We start from the raw sequence: 24,600 nt of genomic DNA, 5'->3' as shown, positions 1-24,600 counted from the left end.
GTGTGTGGCGCGCGGGCGGGCGCCGGGCGGAGGGCGGCGGCGGCGGGTGTTCTCGCTACGTACGTGTAGTGCTGCGGTTTCTCGGGCTGCGCCTGCAGCGCGCTGGCGGGGGCCGCTGGCCCGGCCGCAGGGGGGCCGCTCGCCACCGGGCCCTTCGACATGCTCCTGCCTTCCGCTCCCTCCGCCGCCGCTACCGCCGAGGAGACTTTATTATTCACTCTGCGCGGTCCGCACGGAGACCGCAATGCGCAGGCGCCGCCGCCGCCATTACCGCCCCGGTGCGCAAAGCATGATGGGATTTGTAGGCCGGGCGCTCGCGCAAACTCCACCAACCCGGGACACAGCTTGGCGAGGCTTCCGGCCTGTAGAACTACAACTCCCAGGGGCACTGTGCGGACATTGCCCTGGACTTCCTTCAGCGAGGGGCTTGATGGAAGTTGTAGTTCTGCTGCCCCTGGGAAGCCTAGCTCTGCACCTCCTGGAGGCAGGGGAAAGAGCTGGTAGTTCAGTGGGGACATGGAAGTACTGCAGATTAAGTGGGGTGCATACACTAGAGATTCAGACCTGTAATCACAGCCCAGATAAGGGAGGGTTGTGGTTAGAAAGGTCATTGGTAAATGTAGAGTTCACTATGCACACCCACCCACACAAACCAGTGAAAAAAATATTTTCAATAATACAAATGTATACATAGGCAAAGTAAGAAAATGCTGCTTGAGAACTTATCAGAGTTTGATTCAAGGCTCTTTACAGTGTATATATTCACATGTGATGTTGACAACTTGTGGAAAATCATGGGCTTAATTAAAACAACGGTGAAAATTTAAATAGCTCTAAATTGAAAAAAAAACTTTAAAATAAACATTATCCATCTAAGTAATAAAAAAATAAAAATAGAATTATTCCAAGTTATGGTAAAATAGGATGTGGGGAGACATGCCATTGCTGTAATACCTTGTAATCTACTGATTTTTTAAACAGTAGACTTTGTAATAAACATGGTCCTTAAGTATTGTCCTGACAACAATTGACTTTTTTTCCTACAGTAAATTGAGAGAAAGACCTTTGTGAATAGTGTATGTTTTGGGACACACGGCTTTTGTGAAGGTCATGGATGAGTTGGTTTGCAGAGGATTAGGGGGGTATTTTCGGTATACAACTTCATTTTCTCTCCCTCCCCTACTTACAAACAAAAGACAGACATTCAGCTTCTGCATGACATTCTGCTGGATTCTGTAGTGTTAATTTCTATATTTCCCTTCTCTGTACTGCTTACCTTACCCCACAAGGCAGAAAAGGTCCAAAAATAGGCAATGAATAAATAACAGCACACTCCATTTGAGAAAGATGGAGAGAGTTGTATGGAGAAGCTGCCTCTTTATAGCTAACCCCAGATTCTGTATCAATGTTGGGTTATTGTACACACCTTTCATGCCTTCCAAGGGAGAAAAAAACCTCTCCTGAAAGGAACATTTCCTCAGGAATTTTGCAGAGTTTTGCGTGTAAATTATCTTCTTCCATGGGGAGATGATGTAAGCCTTTGTACACAGAATTTTGATATCTCAGGCTCAACACATAATTATTAAACCCACTGGGCTATTTAGAGTTGAGGAAGAGAGGGAAAGAGCACAAGGATTTATGAGAGGAACACCTTTCATTTTAACTTGGCCACTATGCACAAATTAAACAATGTTATTATTAAACTGTTAGGCCTGGTCTACACAGTTTTTGTATCAGTATAACTATTTTGGTTAGGTAATGTCTACACTTAAAATGCTATTGCAGTACAGCTACACTTCAGCATAGTCACTCACTTCAGAGAGGGTAGGGGTATTCCCCTTGCAGTAGTTAATCCACCTCCCCAACAGTCAATAATTCTCTTGCCGACCTAACACTGTCTACACCAGTGGTTAGCTTGGTTTAACTAGGTCGTTGGGGTGCAGATTTTTCACACCCATGAGTGACGCAGTTGGGTTGACTTAACTTTTGAATGTAAACTTGACCTTAGGGGTGTGATTTTTTTTTAACCTAAATAGTTACACTGCTACAATGCCCAGTGTGGACACAGTTATGCTGATACAGTTTAAGAGCTCCTTATCCTACATTTACAGGAATAAGATCAAATGTATAAGTATCTTATACAGTATAACCGTGTCCACACTTGTAGTTGTACTACTTTAACTATATCAGTATAGTTACAAATTTTGTGCTTAGACAAGGCCAAATATATAAACAAATAAATCACAGTAAGTGATTAGCCTGTAGAAGGAGAAATGTTGGATTATCAAATAATACTCAAATCATAAAAAGTTTTATATATATACACACACACACTCACCTCCATTTAAGACTAAGATGTTGTGGCACTGTTTAACCCAGGGGAGCTAAACTTTTCATAGTGCTATTGGATAGCCAATCTACCCTCCCATTTGTGATTGCACAGAATCCCTGTAGTAGCTACGACATTTGTTTATAAAGTAATATTATGTCAATGTTTAATCTGTTTGTACCTGTGTTTTAAAGGAACTTACAGCTGCACGCAAGGAATTATCAGCACCATGTGAACAGCCAGCTCTGTGGGCCACCAGGAGTGGTTCCACATACCCTCATTTGAAAATCACTGGTTTAAGCCAAACAGACTGACTTTTTCTAGACCAATTAGTCCTGGCACTACCCTGGTTTCCTCTGCTAGTTCTCTTCCTTGCTCCAGTTAGGAAAACCCAACATACACTCTGAATGAAAGGCAACACAGAAAAGTTAGGTTTTACCTCGTAAGTTTGTTTTGTCTGCACTTTGTATTTTATTATCTGTATGTGTCTGAGTAGATCCATGTATCTTTGGAATTTTGCATATGCGCCTTCCTGTCACAGCTTGTTTTAGTTTTAGTTTCATTTTCTGTAACTGCTGGATAGCTCCTCTTGAGTCCTAAACCAGAACAAAAAGCTATAAAAGTATTTCTATAATTAGAGGCTTGGGCAATCATCATTATAGAATTACAGAAAAAAAGTCTAGAATCAGGACATAACTCTTGTTAATAAACACTAACCACGGATTTATCTGCAGTGTTAATAGTGTACCATCCAGTAAAAAAACATGCAAAGGATTTTTTCAGTTGTCATCACAGAGTGTTTGAACTTCTAGAGTTTCTGGAAGGCTAGCATGTTCATTGTCTCTAAGCACCCAATGAGTCAAATTAAAATGGGCTCCTCCTTGCAGCCCATGAGTCTTGGCTTTGGATGGAATGGAGTATAAGTAGGTCCCTGTTCCAAAGTTTCAGCTACTAAGATCCCTTCTCTGTTGAAAGCACAAAAAGACCACCATTATATAAATGAATGCAAAATAGTTTTATTTATATCTAATTATTTTGCTTTCATAAAAAGTAACTTCTTTATGTGCAAACCCCAAAGAACAGGAAAATTAAACAGAGAATGAAGACATTAGGTGGAGAGGATACATATGTGTAAACCACAGCAGTCCCTATCCTGCAGCATGTGATGGATCCTGTCACATCATACTAGTACAAGTCTGAGTTAGTGTATAACCCACATCTGTGCAGAACTTCTTATTGCATATGGCAAGAGAGGTGATTAGCAATGTTCAGCTAACCAAATCTAGATTAGTGGGCTGGTGGGGTAGCTTTGGAAGTGGCTTGGTGTAATTATGAGTTGCCACCAACAAATGATTGAAGCAGATACTGATTTACAATGTGATCAATAGTTTGCAACTTATGTCCACAGTCACACTATGTTGTCTCTCATCTTCCAGAGGTGTAAGAGATGATAGCATCTGCCATGTGATGTTCTGAAATGGTGCAACGTGGACCATTGTTTCTGAGGTAGGTTGAAGCCTGGAAGTTCTTTTGTCTGGTTGTCAGTCAGGATTTGGATATTACCATTATCCCAGAATTCTTTCCAGTGTGCCTCAGGATTGAATGAGGATGCTTTAAGAGCTTTAGGCAAATCATAAAAAGGCTTGTGAGATTTCAGGCATGTCTACAAGAGGTTCTGGAGGTCTTCATGAATTCAATTGTACTCACAAGCTGTATATGTCTCTCTCCAGGATTTTGGGTAGGGGTACATGTGCCAGAGTAGACAACCGTTGAATGGGTGTTGATTTTAATGTTCCAGTTATAATTTTTATTGTGATATTAAGCTTGCATATCCAGAGATTTGGTACATAAGCTGCCCACCCTGCCTGGTGCACACTATTCAGCATTCAAGTACATCAGTGCTACCATTGCTGTTTGAAAGGTGTGTGCATCAGCACCCCATGTTGGTTTTTGGACATGACTAGTTCTTCCTTTTACCTTTTTGCATGTCTTTACCAGATAAAATTTAAAATTCAAGCTTCTGTCCAAATTTACACCCAAGTACATTGGATGGAGCTAGTTTTGGACTCATTCACTGTGAAGGGTGACATTAAGTCATTCCTTGGCAGCTTTATTGTTTAGGTGAAAGACTATTACCAAGGTTTTGGAGGAATTATGACAGAGCTTTCAGTATTGAAAGTATTCTGCCATTAACCTGAGGCTGGCATTGAGGAGGTCACCGATGGTGATGAGGTCTTTGTATGGTACCGCAAGAGTGTTGTTCTCAGCATAAGTCACTAATGCAGATGTTGAATAGTGAAGGAGTCAACATGGATCATTGAGACAGACCATAATTAAGGGTGTGTGCTTTGCTGATCTGCCCATTCAAGAGAACACAGTATCTACAGTTGCTCAACATTGTGGCCAGGAGTCACATAATGCTATGGCATTTGATGACGCTTCATGCCTTGAGTAACAGCCTATATCTCCATATTTCATTGTATGCAGCAGATAAACCTGTCAATGCTGTTCCAGTTTTTAGATTCCACTGAAAACCAGCCTCAATGAAATTAGTAATGGTGAAAACCTGCTCGCAGCAACTTTGTCCAGGTCTGAAGCTGGCCTGTTCCTTTTGCAGAATGGTCTCAAAGATAGGGGTGAGATGGGCCAGTAATACCCTCTTGTGATGGGGTGCCTGTCTGCCCTCTTCCCATCCTTGGCTGACCTAAGAACTGCTCAGAGACTCATCTTTTAGTGCCCACTCTGTATAATTTATTCAAGTCCCCTCCACTAACACTTGTATAGTGCAACACAACAGTCCTAATCCCTATGGGACCTTCATCAGGGCCCTGGAAAGACAAGATATCTCTTTTCTTTTGGATCACCTTCAATCTGGGCACAGAAAGCCCTGTCCTCCCCCATAACAAGTCTTTCCTGGCTTTTATCAATATTGTCATCTGATGGATCAATTAATTCTTTAACTCACCCTTCCTCCCCAACTGATTAGCTCATTCCTCCCTTTTTCCTCAATCAGCTGTTACTGGGGAAATTAATTGAGGCTACAGTGATCAGAGTACTGACTCATCTGTGAGGCCTCAGCACTCTGTCACACCTCTCCATTAATTTATAATCTTGAATTGGTCTTCCAACAATGATCGTCCCCTAAGGAATTTGGGATAAATGCCATCCCTGCCAGCAGCTTTTCCACTTTGTGTGACCATAAGGGGCTTATTTACTTCTTCTGTAGTGTATGGGGATGATGGTAATGAAGTGGTAGGGCTTTGTTAGATGTTTAGAAAGAGCTCTTTCTGAACTTCTGTGCAGTACTGGTTCTGCCTTTCACCCTCACTTCTGTTTTTAATCTGTGAATTGGGAGGGTGCTAAACCTGGTGCAATATCTATTTGAATATGTAATTCTTTATTTCAGTTTTCAGGACATACAGATGTGATCAGGAATCAATATAGAGCAGGCAATTTTAGGTGTTCAGTTTATGCCCTATGTACAATACATGTGAAAACAATGCCATAGTCCCTGTCAGGCATTTTGGGCCTGATCCTGTTTATACTATTCAAATTCTCATTGAAGTAAGGATTGCATGATTTAGCCTATCAGTTGTTAAAAATGTAATGAAATGGTGTCATTTAGTAAAATATAATCTTTGAGGTGGTTACATTTCTAAACAGACACAATCTTACTTACCACAAAGTAAGTACATAACTAAATTTATTTATGTCTGAATATCGGTGATATCATAGCAGAATTTTCAGAAGCCTTCATGATCCATTGTTAACTTTGAGTACTCAACAGCTGACCTTCCAGTGATCTGCTGCACACCATCCATCCATCTCCTCACTGGTTGTCCCTGACTCTGATGGCCCTCCCCATCCCTTTCATAATAACTTTCTCAAGTTTATTTCCATCTCTATGCCTAACGTGACCAAAGTATATAAGTTTGTGTCATGCTGGTGTCTGTTGAGCCACTAATCCTGTGAGAGGACACGGTGCGTGCTATTATGAAATTAAAGCCTGGGAAAGGACCAGAGGAGTGGTAGATAACGTTCCTGAAGAACTGTTAAAAGCAACTGGCGAAAGCAATACTGATTTTATGTGGTAAATCTGTGATGATATATGGATGACTAGAAATTGGCTGGACAACTGGATGAAGAGAATTTTTCTGACCTTGCCAGAAAAGGGAAAAATAACAGAGGGTAGTAACTATCGTCTTATCTCCCTGATAGTGCACACAAGCAAAGTTCTGTTCTACATAATCCAGAATTGCGTGAAAAGAAGTATAGCGGCAGAACTACCACCACAAGCTGGTTTCAGAGAGTGCTGAAACACCCCTGACCAAATTGCAAATATCCATCACATCACTGAAAAATGTAGAGAATACAGTCATCCGCCAATCATATGATTCATTGACTATCAAAAGTGTTTGATACTATCTGACATGACCACCTTTGGACGATATTAGCAAGCATGCAGATTCCAATCTGACTAAACTCAGTGCAAGTCTCTACCACCAACAGCAGACCATGGTGTGAACAGCAGTAAGCAGTTTTCTCCTGAGTAGGGTGAGAGACAGGGGTGTATTTTGTCCCCAGCCCTCTTTAACATATGTGCAGAATTTATTATGAGACAAGTCTTGAAGATTTTTACAAAGTGGAAGGAGCTGGGATTTCCATTGGAGGTCACCTCTTAACCAAACTCACATTTGCTGATGACTCAACTCTCTTTGCTACAACCATCAATGCAATGCAACAAATGCTGAAGTCTGTAAAAACAGTTTTGTGAGGAATATGGACTATTCCTGAATGTAACAAAAACAAATTGCACATACGTTGACACAACAAACAACAACAGGATGCAAGCAGACATCACAATTAACAGATCAGCTGTAGAGGCAGTAGATTATTGAATTCTTTGGTATCATATATATTCAACCAAGGAGGCTGTTCCAAAGAAATCTGAAGAAGACTAAAAGATGGCTCACTCAGCTATGGCTTCCTTTAAGAGAATGTAGAAAATACGTGGCATCTTGAAATATACAGACATGCAACTGGTGAAAAGCGTAACCATTTTCATAGGCTATATGGATGTGGATCGTGGGATGTTAATGCTGCTGACAAGAAGAAAACTGAAATTTTTGAAATGTGGTGCTGGTGAAGACTTACATATTAATGATTTATTTTCTGTGAACTTTTCAGAAGTTTTCCCAGTTTTGATATATTCATATTTTGTTTTTTTTCTTCCTATCCAATTTTGTAAAAATGTTATATTGATACCTTTGTTAATGTTTGTATACATGCTGATGTTGAAGATAGTGCTATATGATGGCACTAGGAGTTCTGCGTCAGTAAGAAGTTGAGGATGAGTGAGCTGTAAGTGCTAGGGCCTCAATCTTGCAAATACTTATAAATAAGCTTAATTTTAAGCATATGAACAGTTTCACAGGTAAACTCCTGGTCCAACTGAAGTCAATGATCAAACTCCTATTGACTCCAGTAGGGTCAAGATTGCACTAGAGCCCTGTGCAGGACTATTTTTTAAATTCTGCTCACGTTCTGCCCTGCCCTGCAATACCCACTTCCACCCGCTCCCACATTTTTTCTTGTGTTTTTATCCTGCTCCCACCCACAAAATCCTTAGATCCCACAAGAGAGACAGATTCCCCCAAGTTACTAAAATAAAATAAATAGTCAATTAGTATATTCTATATATATACGGAATTCAGACAATTTTTACCACTAAAAGAATAAAACAAATCTTGCTTAAACCATGTAAAAAATACTTTAATCTCTGTTATAATAGACATCAAATCTCAGTCCCTCACTTACATTTAAGTATTAAAAGTTTTAGTGTTTTCCTGCAAATTACCACAGTCTGTTGGGTTTTTTTGCCCACTCAATCCTGCCCTCAATAAAGTGCATTTTACCCATTCCCATTATTATGGTAGCGGGTCCTGTGGGACCAGCAGGATCTGCAGGGCTCTGGATTGCATCTATTGACTTGAGTGGGACTGCTCATGTGCTCAAAGTTAAGTCCACATGTATTTCTAGAATTGGGGCATAAGTTTCTTCCTTTATATCGCTGTATTATTATTATTATAGTTATTATATAACTATAAATCAGGTTTATTGTATTCGTAGGGTTTTAGATACAAGGGGGATCCATGTTGTGGAGATATATAAATACACAGATATTACGTATTTCTTATTTAACTTTATTTTTCAGTATGTATAGCTATGTATCTGTTGTATAAAATAAATGTTATGAATAGGTTTGTGTATGAGAGACAGAAAATAATCTTAATGACATTAGTGTGTTGTGTATGAAAATCACTAGCACATAAGGCCCTGATCCTGCAATGAATTCCATGAAGCCCAATGCTTTAACTTTACGCATGATGTATGCAAGATCAAGGCCTTGGTATATGAAATGTGTTGTAAAGATCAAATTTATTACATTACTAATTGTTTTGCTTTATTTTTTAATGAATTTACCCACTCAGACTGTCCGTATTTAGAAAGGACCATCCTTATCCTTAGCCAAGTATTTATAATATTCCCTGCTTCATCTTTAAAAAACAAATTCAGTGTATTTCAGTAGAATTAAAAGATTTTAATCCACAAACATCCCTGAATTTGTCATAGATTTCAAGTGTTGGTACGTAGAGTATGAAAGACATTATAGAAAATAAAGTTTACTAATTAGTGTTTTGTGCCTGAACAATGCTTTAGAAAATGAAGTTAATTCACTATTAATAATGGTTATTATTTAAAAGGGAAGATTAACTGCATTTTTGTTAACATACATTTTTATGAGGGACTTTAGGAGCTGATATACAGACATTAATAAAGCCTCCAGCATGCTTCTATTGAGCTCCCTGTCCTCCAGCTGTCCTCCCAGCTGCGCTTAGGACATTCATACACACTGCCTTCCTATTGCCTTTCCATTGTGGAGCTTTACAACAAAGGGTAGGATCCAAAGCATGTTCCATTTCGTCCAATCAGAACAAGAAACCTGGAGATAGTTCTGATTGGCTCAGTCCTGCCTCCCAGTAGCCAATCGGCGTGCTATTTTAACAACCAATCAGCAGCCAAGCTTGCATCCAATCAGCACTGAGAAAACGGAGGACCGCCTTTGTGTCCTGTGACGGCACGGCGCCGGCGGAAGCCCCGGCCAATGGGGAGGTGCGCCGTTTCCAGGTATTATGAGGTCATCACGCCGCCTGCCGCCCCCTCTATAAAAAGCCGGCCCTCGGAGCGGGAGAGCACAGTGAGGGGGATTGTTGGCTGGGCTGGGTTCCGTGCGCGGAGCGGATTATAGCAGCAGCCGGCGGATCCTCGGACAGGCGGTGAGTGTTTGTTCCGCGCCGGGCAGCGATCGGCTCCCGTGGGGACAACACGATGGGCCGACCGGCACTGCTGAGCGCAGCTCCTGGGGCCGTCGGATGAGACTCGCGCCAGGCCTCAGGACCGTGTCTGGCCGGCTTCGCCCCAGAGGAAGCGGCGCGATCCCTTGTCTGCGTGGAGCGGGCCTGCCGGAGGTGGCCTTCCCGTGCTCCGCGGCGGCAGCCGCCGCCTGGGACTCGCCGGCCGGCCGCAGGCTGAGGGAGGCGGCCGTGACTCACTCTTCTCTCCGAGAAGCGGGGGCGGGGGAGCCGTGACTCCTCCTCCTCCTCCCAGGGGAGGCCGCTGGCGGCCGGCGTGCCTGCCGCGCGGGGGAGGGGAGGCAGCCCACGGACATCTGTTGCCTGGGGCTGGCAGCGCTGTGCCCACGTCTCTGCGTGGGGAGGAAGACGGGGGCGGTTTTGCCGATGGCGGGGCCTGCTGTCCCCATGCTGGGGAGCACAGATCGGGGACGGGGGGAGTTTTCGTGAGGAAAGGAGGAGGTTTAATTGTGGGGTAGGTGCTTCCCTGTGTCATACGTGCCTGTTTCCCTTTTAGGTAAGTGAGGAAAAATGGCCCGTACAAAGCAGACTGCCCGTAAGTCCACTGGTGGCAAAGCTCCACGTAAACAGCTGGCCACTAAAGCGGCTAGGAAAAGCGCTCCCTCTACTGGTGGCGTCAAGAAACCTCATCGCTACAGGTAAGGAAAAGAACCTTGCTGAGGCGGTGCCCGAGAATATCCTGCAACTCTAGACTTGGAGCTGGAACGAGGCGTTGTGATATCCTCCTGGACTGAAGTCTCTTATTGTTCCTTCTAGGCCTGGTACTGTGGCCCTTCGTGAGATTCGTCGTTATCAGAAGTCAACAGAGCTGTTGATCCGTAAGCTTCCCTTCCAGAGGTTGGTAAGGGAAATTGCTCAAGACTTCAAAACAGACTTGAGGTTCCAGAGTGCAGCCATTGGTGCACTGCAGGTATTGTACTACTAGTGACCTCGCTGCTGCTTATGGTAACTTAGGAAGTTGGGGGAGCATGTGTTGCTTTTGGAAGGCTTCTAACACTCTTTTCTCTTGCCTTTTTTTAAAAACAGGAGGCTAGTGAAGCATATCTGGTGGGTCTGTTTGAGGACACAAATCTATGTGCCATCCATGCCAAGAGAGTCACCATCATGCCCAAAGACATCCAGCTGGCTCGCAGGATACGGGGAGAGAGAGCTTAAGAGAAAGCAGTTTTTATGGTGTTTTGTAGTAAATTCTGTAAAATACTTTGGTTTTAATTTGTGACTTTTTTGTAAGAAATTGTTTATAATATGTTGCATTTGTACTTAAGTCATTCCATCTTTCACTCAGGATGAATGCGAAAAGTGACTGTTCACATAAACCTCAGTGATGTGAGCCTTGTTGCTCAAGAGTGACAAGTTGCTAATATGCAGAAGGGATGGGTGATCTTTCTTGCTTCTCATGCATGTTTCTGTATGTTAATGACTTGTTGGGTAGCTAAAATTGTAAGGTACTAGAATTGATATAAATGTGTACAGGGTCCTTTTGCAATAAAACTGGTTATGACTTGATCCAAGTGTTTAACAATTGGGGCTGTTAAGTCTGACCATACATCACTGTGATAGAATGTGGACTTTCAGAGGGTGAAACTACAAGTCTTAACCACAGTGTAACTTACAGTTTCCTAAAAACGTAAACCTGGCAGCTATAGAATACACTATGTGCATTTATAATAGCTATTTTATATATTGTAGTGTCAACATTTTTAAATTAAATGTTTTACATTCACATGTGAGGTGTCCTGTCATTGATGTCCATGGAGTTAAACAAGCTAGATAAAATGTTTGAAGGGAGTGAGTTAATAATCTTTGCCCTGTGGAGAAGTAGTGTAATACTTGAGAATATTCTTGCACTAGTTTGTGGTTAGTCCTTACAAGTGACCTGAACCAGGGAAAACTTGAGCTTTTGTCCTCTAGCTGCTTTTGTGAAGGTCATGTTTTAAATTAGGAAGTGGTCTTGTCTAGGCTGGAAGGCAGAGCTTAGTTGGTCCCACTCCTTAAATCACAGTAGCAAAGATTTATTTTTTTGGAGAGGGAAGAAGGCCTTAAGCTATCTACCTTCAAGGTGCATTGGTATGCACTAATTTCTGTTCCCTAAAACCAAAGCACATCAAACAGGCTGCAAAAAGAGTTAAGGCTCTAATGGGGTGTCTTAATGACTAACCTAGGGCCATTAAAGTATTGATGATATTAATGGTTCAGAAAAGAATAGTCTTAACTACATTGTGAAGTCACTTCAATTTTAAGTATCTATTTTCCTTGGAGTTCTAAGTTTAGGAGCAAGCATGGGAGATCTCAGTTGAACACTGAGGTTTTAATTTAGGAGGAGCCTTCTAACTTCACAGTCATTTTAGGTGCTTTTGAAAAGGTTAGATTTTTTTCTCCAACTATTTAACTCAAGTTACAGGTTGTGAGCAAGTTCTAGAAGGAATAAAATTTCAACATTTTTTTTTTTCCTTCCTAGAATTATTAACTTGTTCCCTGCTTTCAACTTTCCCTCAGAAAATGGAAGCAAGAAAGGCATTGCTAATAAAACTCCCCCTCCTCCTGGAACACATAGGTGGAGGGGTGAACTTAGTTGAAACTCTAAAACATGTAATACATTTGAACACTTCAGTGGTAGCAGTTATAACTTAATTTGACTAATTAAAGATACTGAAATTGCTGTCCTTTTCAACTTGCTGCGGGGAGGGAGGTCATTCTCTTTTTCCTTGGCTGTTCTAGAATACTTGCATCCACACTACTAGTAAGTCAAACATGGAAAAATTGACACTGGGAACAGCTGTTATTCCCATCTTGTTTTATTCCACAAGTGAAATTCTCCATGGGGAATTTTTTAAAGAAAGAACAGTTTATGATGTTGAGACTGGGCAGTAAGTTAGCCTTGGCCTTCAGACTGATAGCTTAGAACAGAATGCATTTGAAATGCTTCCTTCCAAAATTCTGACAGTTTAAAATCCTAAATTCAGTTCATTACAGGTGAAGACAGCCTCTTAATCCGTTGTCAAGGTCTTAACATCTGAAAATAGGATGGAATTGTCACCAGGGCTCCAAATGTGGGTCACTGGAGTGCCCCGAGAATGCTCTGAGTTAGAGCCATCACTCCACCTTCTCATCAGACAAACCATTCAGTGTGTTTAAATCCAGCAGCTGAGGGAACAAGTACTTATTACCAGTTACTCTTCTGAAAACTCTTAAGTTTTAAGGGTGGCACCAGCACCCTTTTCCTCTTTGCAGAATGATTTATTTGGGACAAAAATGTCAGTGTTAATACCTTTATATCCCAAATTATGGATACTCTGAACAGCACTAAGATAAGTGACCAAATACTACAGGGTAATAATACAAGATTCTAACAAGGGCATTGAATTATGATGTAAATCACTTGAAAACATCTTAAATGCAGAAGGTTAAGCAAACTGGGTATCACCATCTTGACAGTCCAGTGGTTAGGGCACTAGGACTTGGGAGATAGAGGTTCAATCCCTGCTCTAGCACAGACTTTTCCTGTGAGCACGGGCAAGTTGCTTAGCCTCTGCTTCAGTTCCCCTGCTGTAAAATGGCAATAAATGCATTTGCCCTACCTCACAGGGGTGTTGCCCAATAGGTACCTTTTGGGGGTGTTTACACAGCAAAAAAAAAGACCTGCAGCAGTGCGTCTCAGAGCCCTGGTCAATTGACTTGAGTCACACCACAGCTAAAACTAGTGTAAACATTCAGGTTCAGGCTGGAGCCCAGGCTCTCAGATTCTTGCCCGGTTTCAGAGCCCAGGGTTCCAGCCCAAATATCTACGCTGCTATTTTTAGCCCCATGCTGCAAGCCCAAATCAGTTGACCTGGGCTCAGACTCACTGCTACATTCTTTGTTGTGTTTTTTGCTGCGTAGACCTACCCTTAGATACCTGGGTAAATAAAATCCAAGGCTTACAAGCAATGGAACTTCCCACAGCTTGATTCAGTCCTATTTGGAAAAGTATCTTTAAATATTAGGCCCCTGAAACAATACAGCTCCATTCACTGAGAGCAGGTACTGAAACTTTAGTATTTCTACCAGCTGTTACCTAAAACTGGTTGGGTATGTGGTAAATAAATTAGGTTCAGTATTATAGGAATCACTAGAATTTTCCTTTAAAAAAAAAATCACATTAAAATATTGCATTTTACCTACTCCTGTGCTAATTAGACATCACAACAAGGAATAGAAGTAAACAGTTACTTGTGGTTTACATCTTTCCCAATGCCTTATGCTTTTTTAGCCCACCTGTTCTCAACAGGGAGAGTTTCCAAAACACCAAACTTCACACATGGGTACAGCTCATTAGATCTTGTGATTGGGACAGTTAAACAAAGGGCATTTTCCAGAGAAGAATTACTTCACGATCTCAGGCCTCGCTTCAGGAAAGCACTAAAGTACATGCATATCTTTAACTTACGGACATGTTCAGGATCTATCAGCTTCAGTGGGATTTAAGCACAACCTTTAGAAGATCACATTAAAACATTTCTTTTTACCTACAGGTGCTAGTACCTCACAGAAAGTGGAAGTCAGTACTTGCATGTTGCAGAACACAAAGAACTTCCATCTTTTTTACTCTAATTTACATCTAAAACAGTAAAATGTATGCTTACCAATTCTCTTGATAATTTCTTCACATTCTCTCTCAGAATTTGATTCAAACACAAGACAGTCAAAGGTACTGTGTTCGGGGGTCCCTGGTGAAACCCTGAATAAGAAAATTCCTTTCAATAGACAATAATAAATCCAGCAATTCACAAAGGGGCTTAAAATGGTGTCCAGGTACAGGAAGTATCATAGAGTGACCGCATCTCGACAGCCGGTGCATCTGTCCCAGTTTCCTATTAAGAAACAGCAAGGCTGGTGGTCCATGTACAAGTACAGCAATGGCACACATCTATTGCACCCTGGGCTGGTAGCCCCCATTTTCTTTTATTGACTTTCTCCAAAAGCGTATACATGCTTTCTAACTCTAACTTACTTGAGAGTGGTTTAAGACTATGCATGAAAATGTAATTGATAAATTCATGATCCCAAACACCGGACTAGGTTTAGCCCACACTCAACTCTTACCCAACACAGAAGGCAAAAAGATGGTTGCTGTCCAACCGGCGACCCACACAGGAGATCTCTGGATAGGGGTACTGGAACAGAACCTATGGTGTAACAGTCAAGAGAAAGATTTGGTTAGCAACAAAGCTGACAGTTCAGGGTTCAATCTCTGGGGCCTGCCGTTTGTTCACTGAATTAGTCTGGCGTTAAATAAATTGCTGCAAAGGGAAATTCTTTTCCATGTAGAATGAAGTCAGAGCTGCTCCTGCCATGCATAAGAGACACAAAATAGTTTCACATTCTGACACTGCTGTGTACACACAAAGCTCAGTGCACTTTCTACAAGCTAAAAACATGCAAAAGCAGAACCATGCTAATGAAAGTGAGAGGACACAAATCGGGATATTTAAACATCACTAATGTGCTGTGTTAGAGGGCTTTCACTTCACCCTCCCGCTTCCCTGGTTCTTGTCACGCTGACAGCAAGCAGCAAAAGACCAGAAGTCCTAAGTGCAGACAATGCGATGTTTATTAGGGTTAGTTTCCAAGCAAGCATATTCCAAAGCCCTTCACACCAGTCGGGCTTATTTCTATATGCCGATAGAGTCTGTTCCCCAGTGTTACGTTCCCATCTCTGACGCCGTAGAGAGTTTACCCTGTGGCCCCCTTCCCAGCTCTGACGCCGCAGAGCCCTGCTTCGGTCCCTATTCCCCGCCTTAGCAAGCATGATTCCAATTTCCCTTCCCCCCCACTTCCTGTTTGACCCCAGTTTAGAGAGTAATATTCTCAGCTTACTTTACCTTAACCAATCATTTTACTGAAATTTAACCAATCCTAACATATTGTAACATAATTCTCTAACCAATTATATCCCACTACCCTAATTAACTTATACCTAGCAAAATTAATTATATAGCAGACAAACAATTAGAGAACCAGACAGATTAACAATAGAAAAGTGGAGGCCAAAAAGATAAAACTACAGAAATGAGGGTTTCACTACCACAACCATCGATAAGTGAGTTCTTGCCAGACAGGATGCTATCAAACTAAGTTTTCTTTAACCATCTTAAGATCAGTTTCTTTATCTGGTGGTGATGCGATCGTCTTCCTAACAGCCCAATACCACCTTATTTCAGTGTGACTGGTTTGGAATGTGAGGGTGTGACCGGTCGCTTCCCAGCTTATGGCTGCCTCTGCTGCTTAGCCAAAGGCCTTGGCCTAAGAACAAGGCCTCAGACTATCCTAGTGAGAGAAGGCCCACACACAGGCGGACTGTGATTTTCATTCTTTGTTTTTAAACCCCTGTAACTAACAAAGTGATAAAAATACACCTAAGTTCTTAAAGTATAGGCTTTACAGGCAGGCCTGAATATCTATATTCTAACATGCCAGACTGTTTCAACTAAACTTGAAGACATCCCTTTCTCACCTTGGAAGAGGTTTTCTCTTGTATGAAGACTTCAGTTTCTTTCACGTCAAATAAAACTTCCTGAATAAATAAACAAAACCAACTTTTAAGATTTATTTTAGAGAAAGATAATAGCAAGAGAGCGCTTAACCAGGAGTGATGTAAATCATACAGAAGCTCAGGTTTTCAGAAAGCCTTCTGCTGGTGGCAAAATCCACAGATCACAACGGCTGGTTGGTGCAGCAAATTTACTTTTCAGCTCTTCAGACTTTGGTTCAAATTCAGTGTGGTCATGAGTGAAAATAACCCCGGTGATAATCTCCGTCTAACCTCTGGTGGTGATTTGGCAGGATCACAAAAGGAGGAATAAATTCAGGAGGAATAAATGATGGGAACCAGCAGAGGATATTTCAGGTCAAGACAGGCAGAGCTGTGTGCGGAGGAGGAGTTATGCAATACTCAGTTTGTGTTCTCCCCTACTGATCTCTCAGGACCTTATTCACTGTTGCCCTCCATCTTGTGCAGTCCTTTATACCGGTGCATAGTGGGCATCAATCACGGCCATTCTAGTACGGTAGTGTTTTCAACCTACTTCACAAACATCTACGCAAGGTTCAGGACAATGGTAAATCAGGCCCAGAAATGTAGATAACTGATTGAGGATTTAAATGATCAGATTCCCTATTTTAAATGTTTTCTGTTCTTCTGGTTGCAAAGATCCTTCTATATATTAAATCCCTACTGGCGGTTTGTTGAATATACTGCCCAGCTGGTTGAATCTGGAACCAGAGTGAGCGAACAGCACTGGCAGAGATAGGACCTTCCTACATTTATCTTACTGAGGTGTGGTAACAACATCACAATCCGAGCTCCGTCAACTTAAATGCCAACATTAATCTGCCAGTACTCATAGTACACAAACACCAAGCTTGAATGACTGAAGTGTAATTGTAAACCCAGCTGGGGCTGATTCTAATTTAGACTATGTCCCTCTCCTTTTGCCAGCCACATCCTCCCACACACCCGCTCCGAACCTAGACCCGTCTGTTCTGTGCCAGCTCAGCCAACTTAACCGTAGAGTTACTCTTCACCTTGTGGTGCTGTAGAAATGCTGGACACCGCACTTTACAACTGATCAGTATGCCAGACAAACAACAAAAATCCCTCCCTGTGGAGTTTATACACAAAAGGCAGGAATGGATCCAGTACAAGAATATTACAAGTGTGCTGAAGAGGGAAAACAATGCCTGGTCTGTGCCTTTATTTTGCTTCTTTGTGAGGTCTAAAGAAGGCCTGACATTTTGTTAAAGGAAAAGGGGTTCTACTTGTTTAGTCAGCTTAAATCTGATCGGAAATTACCAGTCTTGTCTTCCCAGGATTTGCTGGTGAACTTGGAGGTATATATTATGCCTATTCAGTGAGTATGCTACTACTCAGCTGGCATGAGAGTGGCAGAGCTGGGCTCTTAAATTATAACTCTGAAGGGTAGAGCACATGTCTTTTTTCCCCTGAGCACTGAGCGTTTTTGCACTCGGTACTATGTCATCGTGAGCAGTACTAGCCAGCCTCTTCAACTCAATCCATTTCACCCAGGGCCTAGGTCTCAGGCTCTCTTCCTACTACAATAATGTGCACCATACTTGCACAATATATAGGTATCCCAGATACTTGTTGCTTGTGCACGTAGGCTGCGTGATGCATGTATTCAAAATACAGAGCTATGGCTCTCAAGCGCTCTGTGTTGCGTAAGGAAAAGGAAATACATTCTCACCAACCCATTTTGTTTTGACTCATGCAATAGACACAGATTTGCTGAGCTCCAAACACTACGTTTCAGACTCTTATGAATACTCAAGCCATGTGGTTCTCTCACTAGGTTTGACAACCTAAGCAATGCAGGTAGTATTCCCCTCCCTCCCTCCCAACACACTAGCTCAGGGGTGGCCAACCTGAGCCTGAGGAGCCAGAATTTACCGATGTACATTGCCAAAGAGCCACAGTAATACAGCAGCAGCCCCTCATAAGCTCCCCCCCGCCCCACACCTCTGGCAGCCCCTCCCTCTCCCTCCCCGCACCTCCTGATCAGCTGTTTCATGGCAAGCAGGAGGCTCTGGGGGGAGGAGCGAAGGCAGTGCGGGCTCAGGGGAGGGGGCAGGAAGGGGTGGAGTGGGGGCAGGGCCTGTGGCAGAGCCAGGGGTTGAGCAGTGAGCACCCCCCGGCTCATTGGAAAGTTGGCGCCCGTAGCTCCAGCCCCGGAGCCGGTGCCTGTACCAGGAGCCGCACGTTAACTCGTGAAGAGCCGTGTGGCTCCGGAGCCAAAGGCGAGCCACCCCTGCACTAGCTCTTCCCCGAGCTCTCCTCTGCGTGTGTGCGTGTACACTCGCACCACAACATACTTCGCTTCGTAGCTAATGCCAGCATCGCCACTCATGCATGATGGTGGAAGACTTTCTCCTAGGGTATGGCAGGAACCACGTCACTTGTAGAAGCCACGGGCAGGAGGAAAGCCAATCCTCACTATATTAGTGTTACGGCTGAGTCTGCACTTCCATTCCACGCCCTGTTTTCACTCTAACGTTTGATCAGAGCGACCCATTTGTTTGCAATCTGAAATGCTTAAAGCAGGGTAGGAGAAGGAGTTTTCCTTAGAATCTGGAGAGTGCAGGAAGTGTTTATGCTACAAATCAAAAAGCCACTGTGGCTTAGAGGTTTCTCCAGTGCCTAATGCTTTTTTTAGTCCACCAGTTCTTGGCAGGGACGAAAATTTCTAAACCACTGAACTTCACAGAAGTCTGAAGCTCTTTAGTTCCTGTGAATGGGGAAGTTTTAAATTGAGAGGGCATTTTCCAGAGAAAAATTAAATCACAATCTCAGGCCCCAATTCAGGAAAGCCCTGAAGCAGCACATGCTTAAATTCTAGAGACTTTAATGGGATTTAAAACCCATGGATAAGCGATTTCGTGAACAGGGGTTAACCCTTATGGACCACAGCCACAGACAGACTAGACAAGTCAGTTGCATTATCCTGTATAGTGGAATGACCACTCTGGGCCTTTAAAATTTGCATCTGAACACCAGAGACTAGACAGGTCTGGTTTGCTACCGTAGAGGAATGAGACGGGGGGAACCCGGTTGAACAGGGGTGAAGAGAATCGGAAGAGGAGACCCTTGGCTTGTCAGAGAGATGAAGAGTTGGGGGTCAGCAGGGAGGCAGAGGAGTTCCCAGGCAGTGAAGAACCCCTGTCCTATTCTTCAATGCCCCATCCTTCTACTCTGAGGGCCCCAGGCAGGAGGTCCCAGGGAGCAGAGAACCCCTGCCCTGTCACACACACCCTCACTGCTAAGGACCCAGGGAGGATTTTTTGGAAATTAAAAAGTAAGAAAATTCCCAAACAAAGAAATCAGACTAGAGGAAGGGGTGAGAGTGCCGGGGACGTTGTGCTTATTAAACAAATAACCCCCCAAACCCTTAGAAACCGAAGAAATTCAGCGTTAAGATTAAACCAAAAAGAAACCCAAAGAGCTGAGAAGTCTAGAACAGTACTGGCACCCCAAACAACCTCATCTCTGCCCTGGAGCGATGCCAGCTGCCTGTCTATCCTTCCTGCGAGGTCACAGCGAGTAACTCACCCGTGGGCACAGGTGCTGCTCTAACACCGTGGGTATCCCTTCGTCCAGCACCTCTTTGCCACCGTACTGAAAACGGATTGGGGCAGGCGGTGGGGGGGAAACAAAATGATGTTAAATGAAAGTCAGTGGAAACAAGACCGCGCCCCCCGCCCCACACACACTCACTCCAGTCCATCAGAATCACAACGGTACCTTTCCTACATTGGCCTGACCCAGGTACCGCAGGTTGTACAGAAGCCTGGGGAGGAAGAAACAGAATTAGGACAGGGAGTCCATGCAGAGCTCCTCTAAGGTGTCTTGCTATGGCACAACTTAAAGCAAGCACTAAACCCACTCACCCCCAGAGCAGAATGATGCTGGCTGCTTCACGGCTGAGATTCTGGATGAGTCACAATACTGGTACCAACCTTAAGGATCTCCACAACCCCTGGGCATGGGGCATACGTTTCAGCGCAAAATAGCAGCATCCAACACGCACTGGGCAGCTGAGGACTGCTCTGGAGCACACGCTGCAGTGGAAACGCTGCCCAGCCCCACATATGTAACAGAGACCTCTACTCCCTTCCCCATCCCGGCCTGGGTTCATTTCCCAACCTCAGGGCTAACCCAATGCTGGGCACGTGGGATCATGTCACCCCTAACAAAGTGTGTTCCTCAGTTCCAGCCGGCCCTACCTGCCCCCTTGCAGGCACCGCTCCTCCTTCTCCTCTTTGTGTGTGTGCTCCTGTTGGAGCTGGAAGCTGGGTATCTTCTCCCTTAGCACTTTCAGGTAGGGCAACAGCGGCTTGTACATCCCTCCGTCGTGCCACTTCCACCGGATCATGCGGAAGCTCAGAGGCTTGCCCTTCAGCTTCTGCAGCACAGTCCCTGCCTGACAGAGAGGAGAGAGCCAGGGCATGCATTGAGGGCGGGGGGCTTGGATCATCCCATGCCAATCCCTCCGTGCTTTCTGTGGTGTAGCTGTGTGGACTCTCAACAGCTGTTAACAATGGAACAACCTGGCCCACCCTGCGATCCGGCCACAAGCTGCCAACACATCGTTCCTCCCCTTCCTGCTCACCAAGATCAGGGAAATTGTTCTGTATCCATCCCACGGCCAGACATCTCCCTCCCCACCACACACACACCAGTGAGGCTTTCACTTCAGACAGGATCCCAGAAGAGGGGGCAGCACATCAGCCCCTGAAGGCAAGAGTTCGTCTGACCCCATGTGCTTCCCCACACCTGTCCGTTGCGTGCATTTCTCAGGGAAAAGCCACTGATCTCGTCAATGACATCTCCAGCCAGCACCACCTCGTCCACCTCTGCCTGGCTCTCGGGAAGCACCTCGATGACAAAGATCCGACCGTCCAAGTACCTGAGGGCACAGCCAGGACACAGAGTTCAGCTGGAGGCACCGGATGAAAACATCCCAAGTGGCTGGGGAGGCAGGATCCCTCGGGCCAGAGGAAGAACTAACGTGGCTCTACATTCCTTGGCCCAAACAGGAGGTGGGTCCAGACAGTTACAGCCCTTTTGCTCCCTGGAGGAAAGGGCAGCTGCTAGCAGAGTCCATTGGCATTTGGGGTGCAAGCCTGCCATTCCAGTCATCCTTCCCTTTGCTCTGGGGCAAGTGCCCTGCCTTCGGAGCACTTTCAACCTGAGTCAGGCTAGCATCTAATCAGGGATGCGGCCCAGACCACGGCCATTGGAGAGAGTCCAGAGAAGAGCAACAAAAATGATTAAAGGTCTAGAAAACATGACCTATGAGGGAAGATTGAAAAAACTGGGTTTGTTTAGTCTGGAGAAGAGAAGACAGAAGGGACAGGATAAGAGTTTTCAAGTATGTAAAAGGTTATTACAAGGAAGAGGAAGAAAAATTGTTCTTAACCTCTGAGGATAGGACAAGAAGCAATGGGCTTAAATTGCAGCAAGGGAGGTTTAGGTCAGACATTAGGAAAAACTTCCTAACTGTCAGGGTGGTTTAGCACTGGAATAAATTGCCCTGGGAGGTTGTGGAATCTCCATCATTGGAGATTTTTAAGAGCAGGTTAGACAAACACCTGCCAGGGATGGTCTAGATAATTAGTCCTGCCCCGAGTGCAGGGGACTGGAGTAGATGACCTCTCGAGGGCCCTTCCAATTCTATGATAAGTCCATAGATCCCAGCAACACTTACTGCAATGCAGATGTGAGGCTGCCGAGCAGCAGGGGAAGGGAGGAGGAAAGCTGGTCTCTTACCTGAGCACCATCCCCAGTTCTCTGCAGGGTACAGTCTCATAGGTCATGCACACCTACAACGCAGCATCTGTCAGTACAGCCTCCAGCAACGGCTCCAGGTAGCACAAGAATTCCCTCTCCAGCCCCTTTCCGCCTTGGCAAGGAGGGGGGCATTTTGCCCCCCATTAGTGTTTGCTCCATTTACATTTGGGGGAACTGCTCGGAGAGATGCCAGCCTGAGACTTCTGGAGTCTGAGGTCATCCATTTATCCACAGAAGAAGTGCAGCAGCAGTGAGCGTTCCCCCTTAGAGCCCCACCCTGGGTCTCCAGCCCAACCTTGAGCACCACCGCCATGTCTTTCCAGAGTCTGCTAAATGCCCACCTAAGGTGCTCAGCCAAAGTTTGTTCAGTCCCCAGCCTCTCTGCTGAAACTGCCAACAAGAGCGGTGACTATGGTGGTGCTTTTTGAGACAGACTCCAGCCTGCTAGACACTGGACGGAGGCCAGAGCCGGCCACCCACCCCACACTTCTTAGGTTGCCAAGTTGTAATGGCCTTTGGTCAGTGGAGACAATGGAGCCATGGGTTCCATGTCCCATTACTAACCCCTGGAGCCGTCTCCTTCTGGGAAGGCAGCTTTCTGACCTCACCGACACACGGTCATTAACTGCGGGTCTCTAACCTGGGATTTAGGCAGGGCCAAGGCAGACTGTGGAAGGATTAGTCTGCAGGACACACACAAACCCTGTATTCCCCCCAGAGAAACACTTCCCATCCTGCCACGTTAATTAAAGGGACACAGGCAACCTGAAATGCAGTCCATTCAGCTGTAAGCCTTTTAGGGGCAGGCACCCTGGGTGAAATCCTGGACCCATGAAAGTCAATGGGAGTTTTGCATTTGGCTTTGGTGCAACCTGGATTCCATCCCAGGTCTTTGTATTTCTAGGATTTTGAAAATCCAGTGGAAAGGAGGAAGGGGATAATTTTTAAAGAAATTGAAACTTTCCTGAAGGTTTGAAACCTCCTAGCACAAGAAAGCCAGAAAAATGAAACTGAGTGAAACTGACCACCCTATTTTCATTGTGTAAACCCAGAGACATGCAAGATGTCTAAGAGCAGTAATAATAGTGGAAAGGAACTTAGATTTTCTAAAATTTCCCCCAATTTTAGATACCTGCGATGTTAGTAACCTAGCCCCAGTCCTGTAAACACTGACTTACCTGCTTCACCTTACTAACAGGAGTAGTCCCAGGGACTCAAGGGACTAAAGTGAATCAGGGGAGTAAGTGTTTGCTGGTTCAGGACCTATGTTAAGGAACCACATAATGGGCTAGATCTTCAGGCCATGTAAACAGATGGCACTCCACTAACTTCAGTGGAGCTGTGCTGATTTGCACCATCTAGCCCAATGATTTTTAACCTGAAGTCTAACAAGGTTCTGTGTTTATGATCCAGGTATTCAGCAAGGGGCTACCCAGCAGATGGAAGGAAGAAGAATAAAATCTTGGATCCTGCATCAGAGGGTGAAGCGGAGTCTTACCGGCAGCAGCCAACTTTCATCCAAGAAACTGGAATTCTGCAGACAAAGCACAGCAGAGCAACTGGTGTCAAGTATGAAGAGGAAGACTTCTGCACATAGAGTTATGTTAGACACACAAAGCTGCTGCCCAGACCAGTTTATTACCGTACCTGCAGATCCAGGGAGAAATTCATCTCTGACACCACCAGCATCAGTGAGAGGAACGGCTCTGCAAGAGGGGGGACCAAGAGCCAACATTACTGCCAGACTCCTCACCAGCTGCACATGGGCTTATCCCCATGTCCCAGGGACACTGCAGAGGTCCAGATCAGAAGAGATTTTCCAAGTAAGTAGCAGACAATGGAGGACATGGCCCCCAGTTTGGACAACAGGGAGTTTTAGATCCTCAGGGTCATACTGTATTAATAACAATACTTGCCCAACCGTACATACCAACAATATTTTGCACTTCTCCAGTGCCTTATATCCAAGGATCTCAAAGCTTTTTACAAACCTCAATGGATTAAACCTCATGGCAGCCTGTGAAACAGGGATTATTATCCCCATTTTAGAGAAGGGAAAACAAAAAGGCAAAAGTGACTTGGTCACAGGGCCCAACCAGACTGAGTCCATTGCAGGATCATGGTTAAGTTCACACAACACGGCTGTGAGAGCCAGGAAAAGACCCCAGCTCTCTTCAGGTCTGCACTAAGGGAGCTGCATGCTATGTTCCGCAGTCACAGAACTCTGACCAAAACCACACAGCAAACAAACTAACCTCATGGCATGAAACAGAATTCGAACTCAGCTACAGAAAAACAGCTGACCAAGAAGCACTGTGGACAGGGAAAGGGATGGCTCCATGAGTACACTGGCCTGTGGACACAGAGGGATTGGCCAGATGGTTAGCAGGGCCGATGTTGGTTTTTCATCCCCTACCTGCTTTGCTACTGGCCAGGGCCAGGATTCTAAGGCCTTGTTAATGCCAGTCTTTTTTTGCTTTGTTTTTGCAAGAACG

The 24,600-nt window shown here is 44.4% G+C and overlaps 3 protein-coding genes and 1 long non-coding RNA gene across 16 annotated transcripts in view; 2 read left to right on the top strand and 2 right to left on the bottom strand.

Annotated features, from left to right (window-relative positions):
* Window positions 1–297, bottom strand: part of UNK (unk zinc finger) — a 67,488-nt gene extending 67,191 nt beyond the window's left edge. For 5 of the 6 annotated variants that reach the window (XM_075119277.1, XM_075119278.1, XM_075119280.1 and 2 more), the window contains exon 1: window positions 64–140. Coding sequence is in view for 1 of the 6 variants with exons in the window: in XM_048818170.2 (XP_048674127.2) it covers window positions 64–161 (98 nt within the window). In the remaining 5 variants the exon portion in view is untranslated. Of the gene's footprint in view, window positions 1–63 lie in introns of all 6 variants that reach the window. The other variant, XM_048818170.2, reaches the window with a different exon arrangement.
* A 2,228-nt stretch (window positions 298–2,525) lies between these two features.
* On the top strand, window positions 2,526–8,969 carry LOC142069040 (uncharacterized). The gene is made up of 3 exons (XR_012664910.1): window positions 2,526–2,771; window positions 3,766–3,835; window positions 6,548–8,969. It is a non-coding gene; the product is annotated as an uncharacterized LOC142069040 (long non-coding RNA).
* Window positions 2,777–24,600, bottom strand: part of LOC125621354 (uncharacterized) — a 39,291-nt gene continuing 17,467 nt past the window's right edge. For 6 of the 8 annotated variants that reach the window (XM_075119284.1, XM_075119286.1, XM_075119287.1 and 3 more), the window contains 11 exons: window positions 23,753–23,811; window positions 23,604–23,639; window positions 22,085–22,137; window positions 21,089–21,221; window positions 20,539–20,735; window positions 20,057–20,102; window positions 19,865–19,930; window positions 16,256–16,315; window positions 14,845–14,927; window positions 14,385–14,479; window positions 2,777–2,925 (listed from right to left, as the gene is read on the bottom strand). In XM_075119284.1, the coding sequence (XP_074975385.1) occupies window positions 2,804–2,925; window positions 14,385–14,479; window positions 14,845–14,927; window positions 16,256–16,315; window positions 19,865–19,930; window positions 20,057–20,102; window positions 20,539–20,735; window positions 21,089–21,221; window positions 22,085–22,137; window positions 23,604–23,639; window positions 23,753–23,811 (950 nt within the window). In that variant the 3' untranslated portion in view covers window positions 2,777–2,803. Of the gene's footprint in view, window positions 2,926–12,539; window positions 12,907–14,384; window positions 14,480–14,844; window positions 14,928–16,255; window positions 16,316–19,864; window positions 19,931–20,056; window positions 20,103–20,538; window positions 20,736–21,088; window positions 21,222–22,084; window positions 22,138–23,603; window positions 23,640–23,752; window positions 23,812–24,600 lie in introns of those variants that run through there. The other 2 variants (XM_048818173.2, XM_048818172.2) reach the window with 2 other exon arrangements.
* H3-3B (H3.3 histone B) lies at window positions 9,530–11,487 on the top strand. Its single transcript, XM_048818175.1, has 4 exons — window positions 9,530–9,666; window positions 10,259–10,400; window positions 10,519–10,672; window positions 10,789–11,487. Exons 2-4 carry the CDS (start codon window positions 10,273–10,275, stop codon window positions 10,915–10,917), a joined length of 411 nt encoding a protein of 136 aa, XP_048674132.1. The 5' UTR covers window positions 9,530–9,666; window positions 10,259–10,272; the 3' UTR covers window positions 10,918–11,487.

The sequence above is a fragment of the Caretta caretta genome, chromosome 14 (genome assembly GCF_965140235.1).
Source record: "Caretta caretta isolate rCarCar2 chromosome 14, rCarCar1.hap1, whole genome shotgun sequence".
Taxonomy (NCBI): domain Eukaryota; kingdom Metazoa; phylum Chordata; order Testudines; family Cheloniidae; genus Caretta; species Caretta caretta.
The sequence above is the reverse complement of the archived record's forward strand: the minus strand, read 5'-3'. Positions and strand labels throughout refer to the sequence as shown.

Excerpts from the sequence above, each read along its gene's own strand:
- H3-3B (XM_048818175.1), top strand. The coding sequence starts at position 10,273 with ATGGCCCGTACAAAGCAGACTGCCCGTAAGTCCACTGGTGGCAAAGCT. Across the intron at positions 10,401-10,518 it reads AAGAAACCTCATCGCTACAG|GCCTGGTACTGTGGCCCTTC; the intron begins GTAAGGAAAAGA and ends TGTTCCTTCTAG. Across the intron at positions 10,673-10,788 it reads CAGCCATTGGTGCACTGCAG|GAGGCTAGTGAAGCATATCT; the intron begins GTATTGTACTAC and ends TTTTAAAAACAG.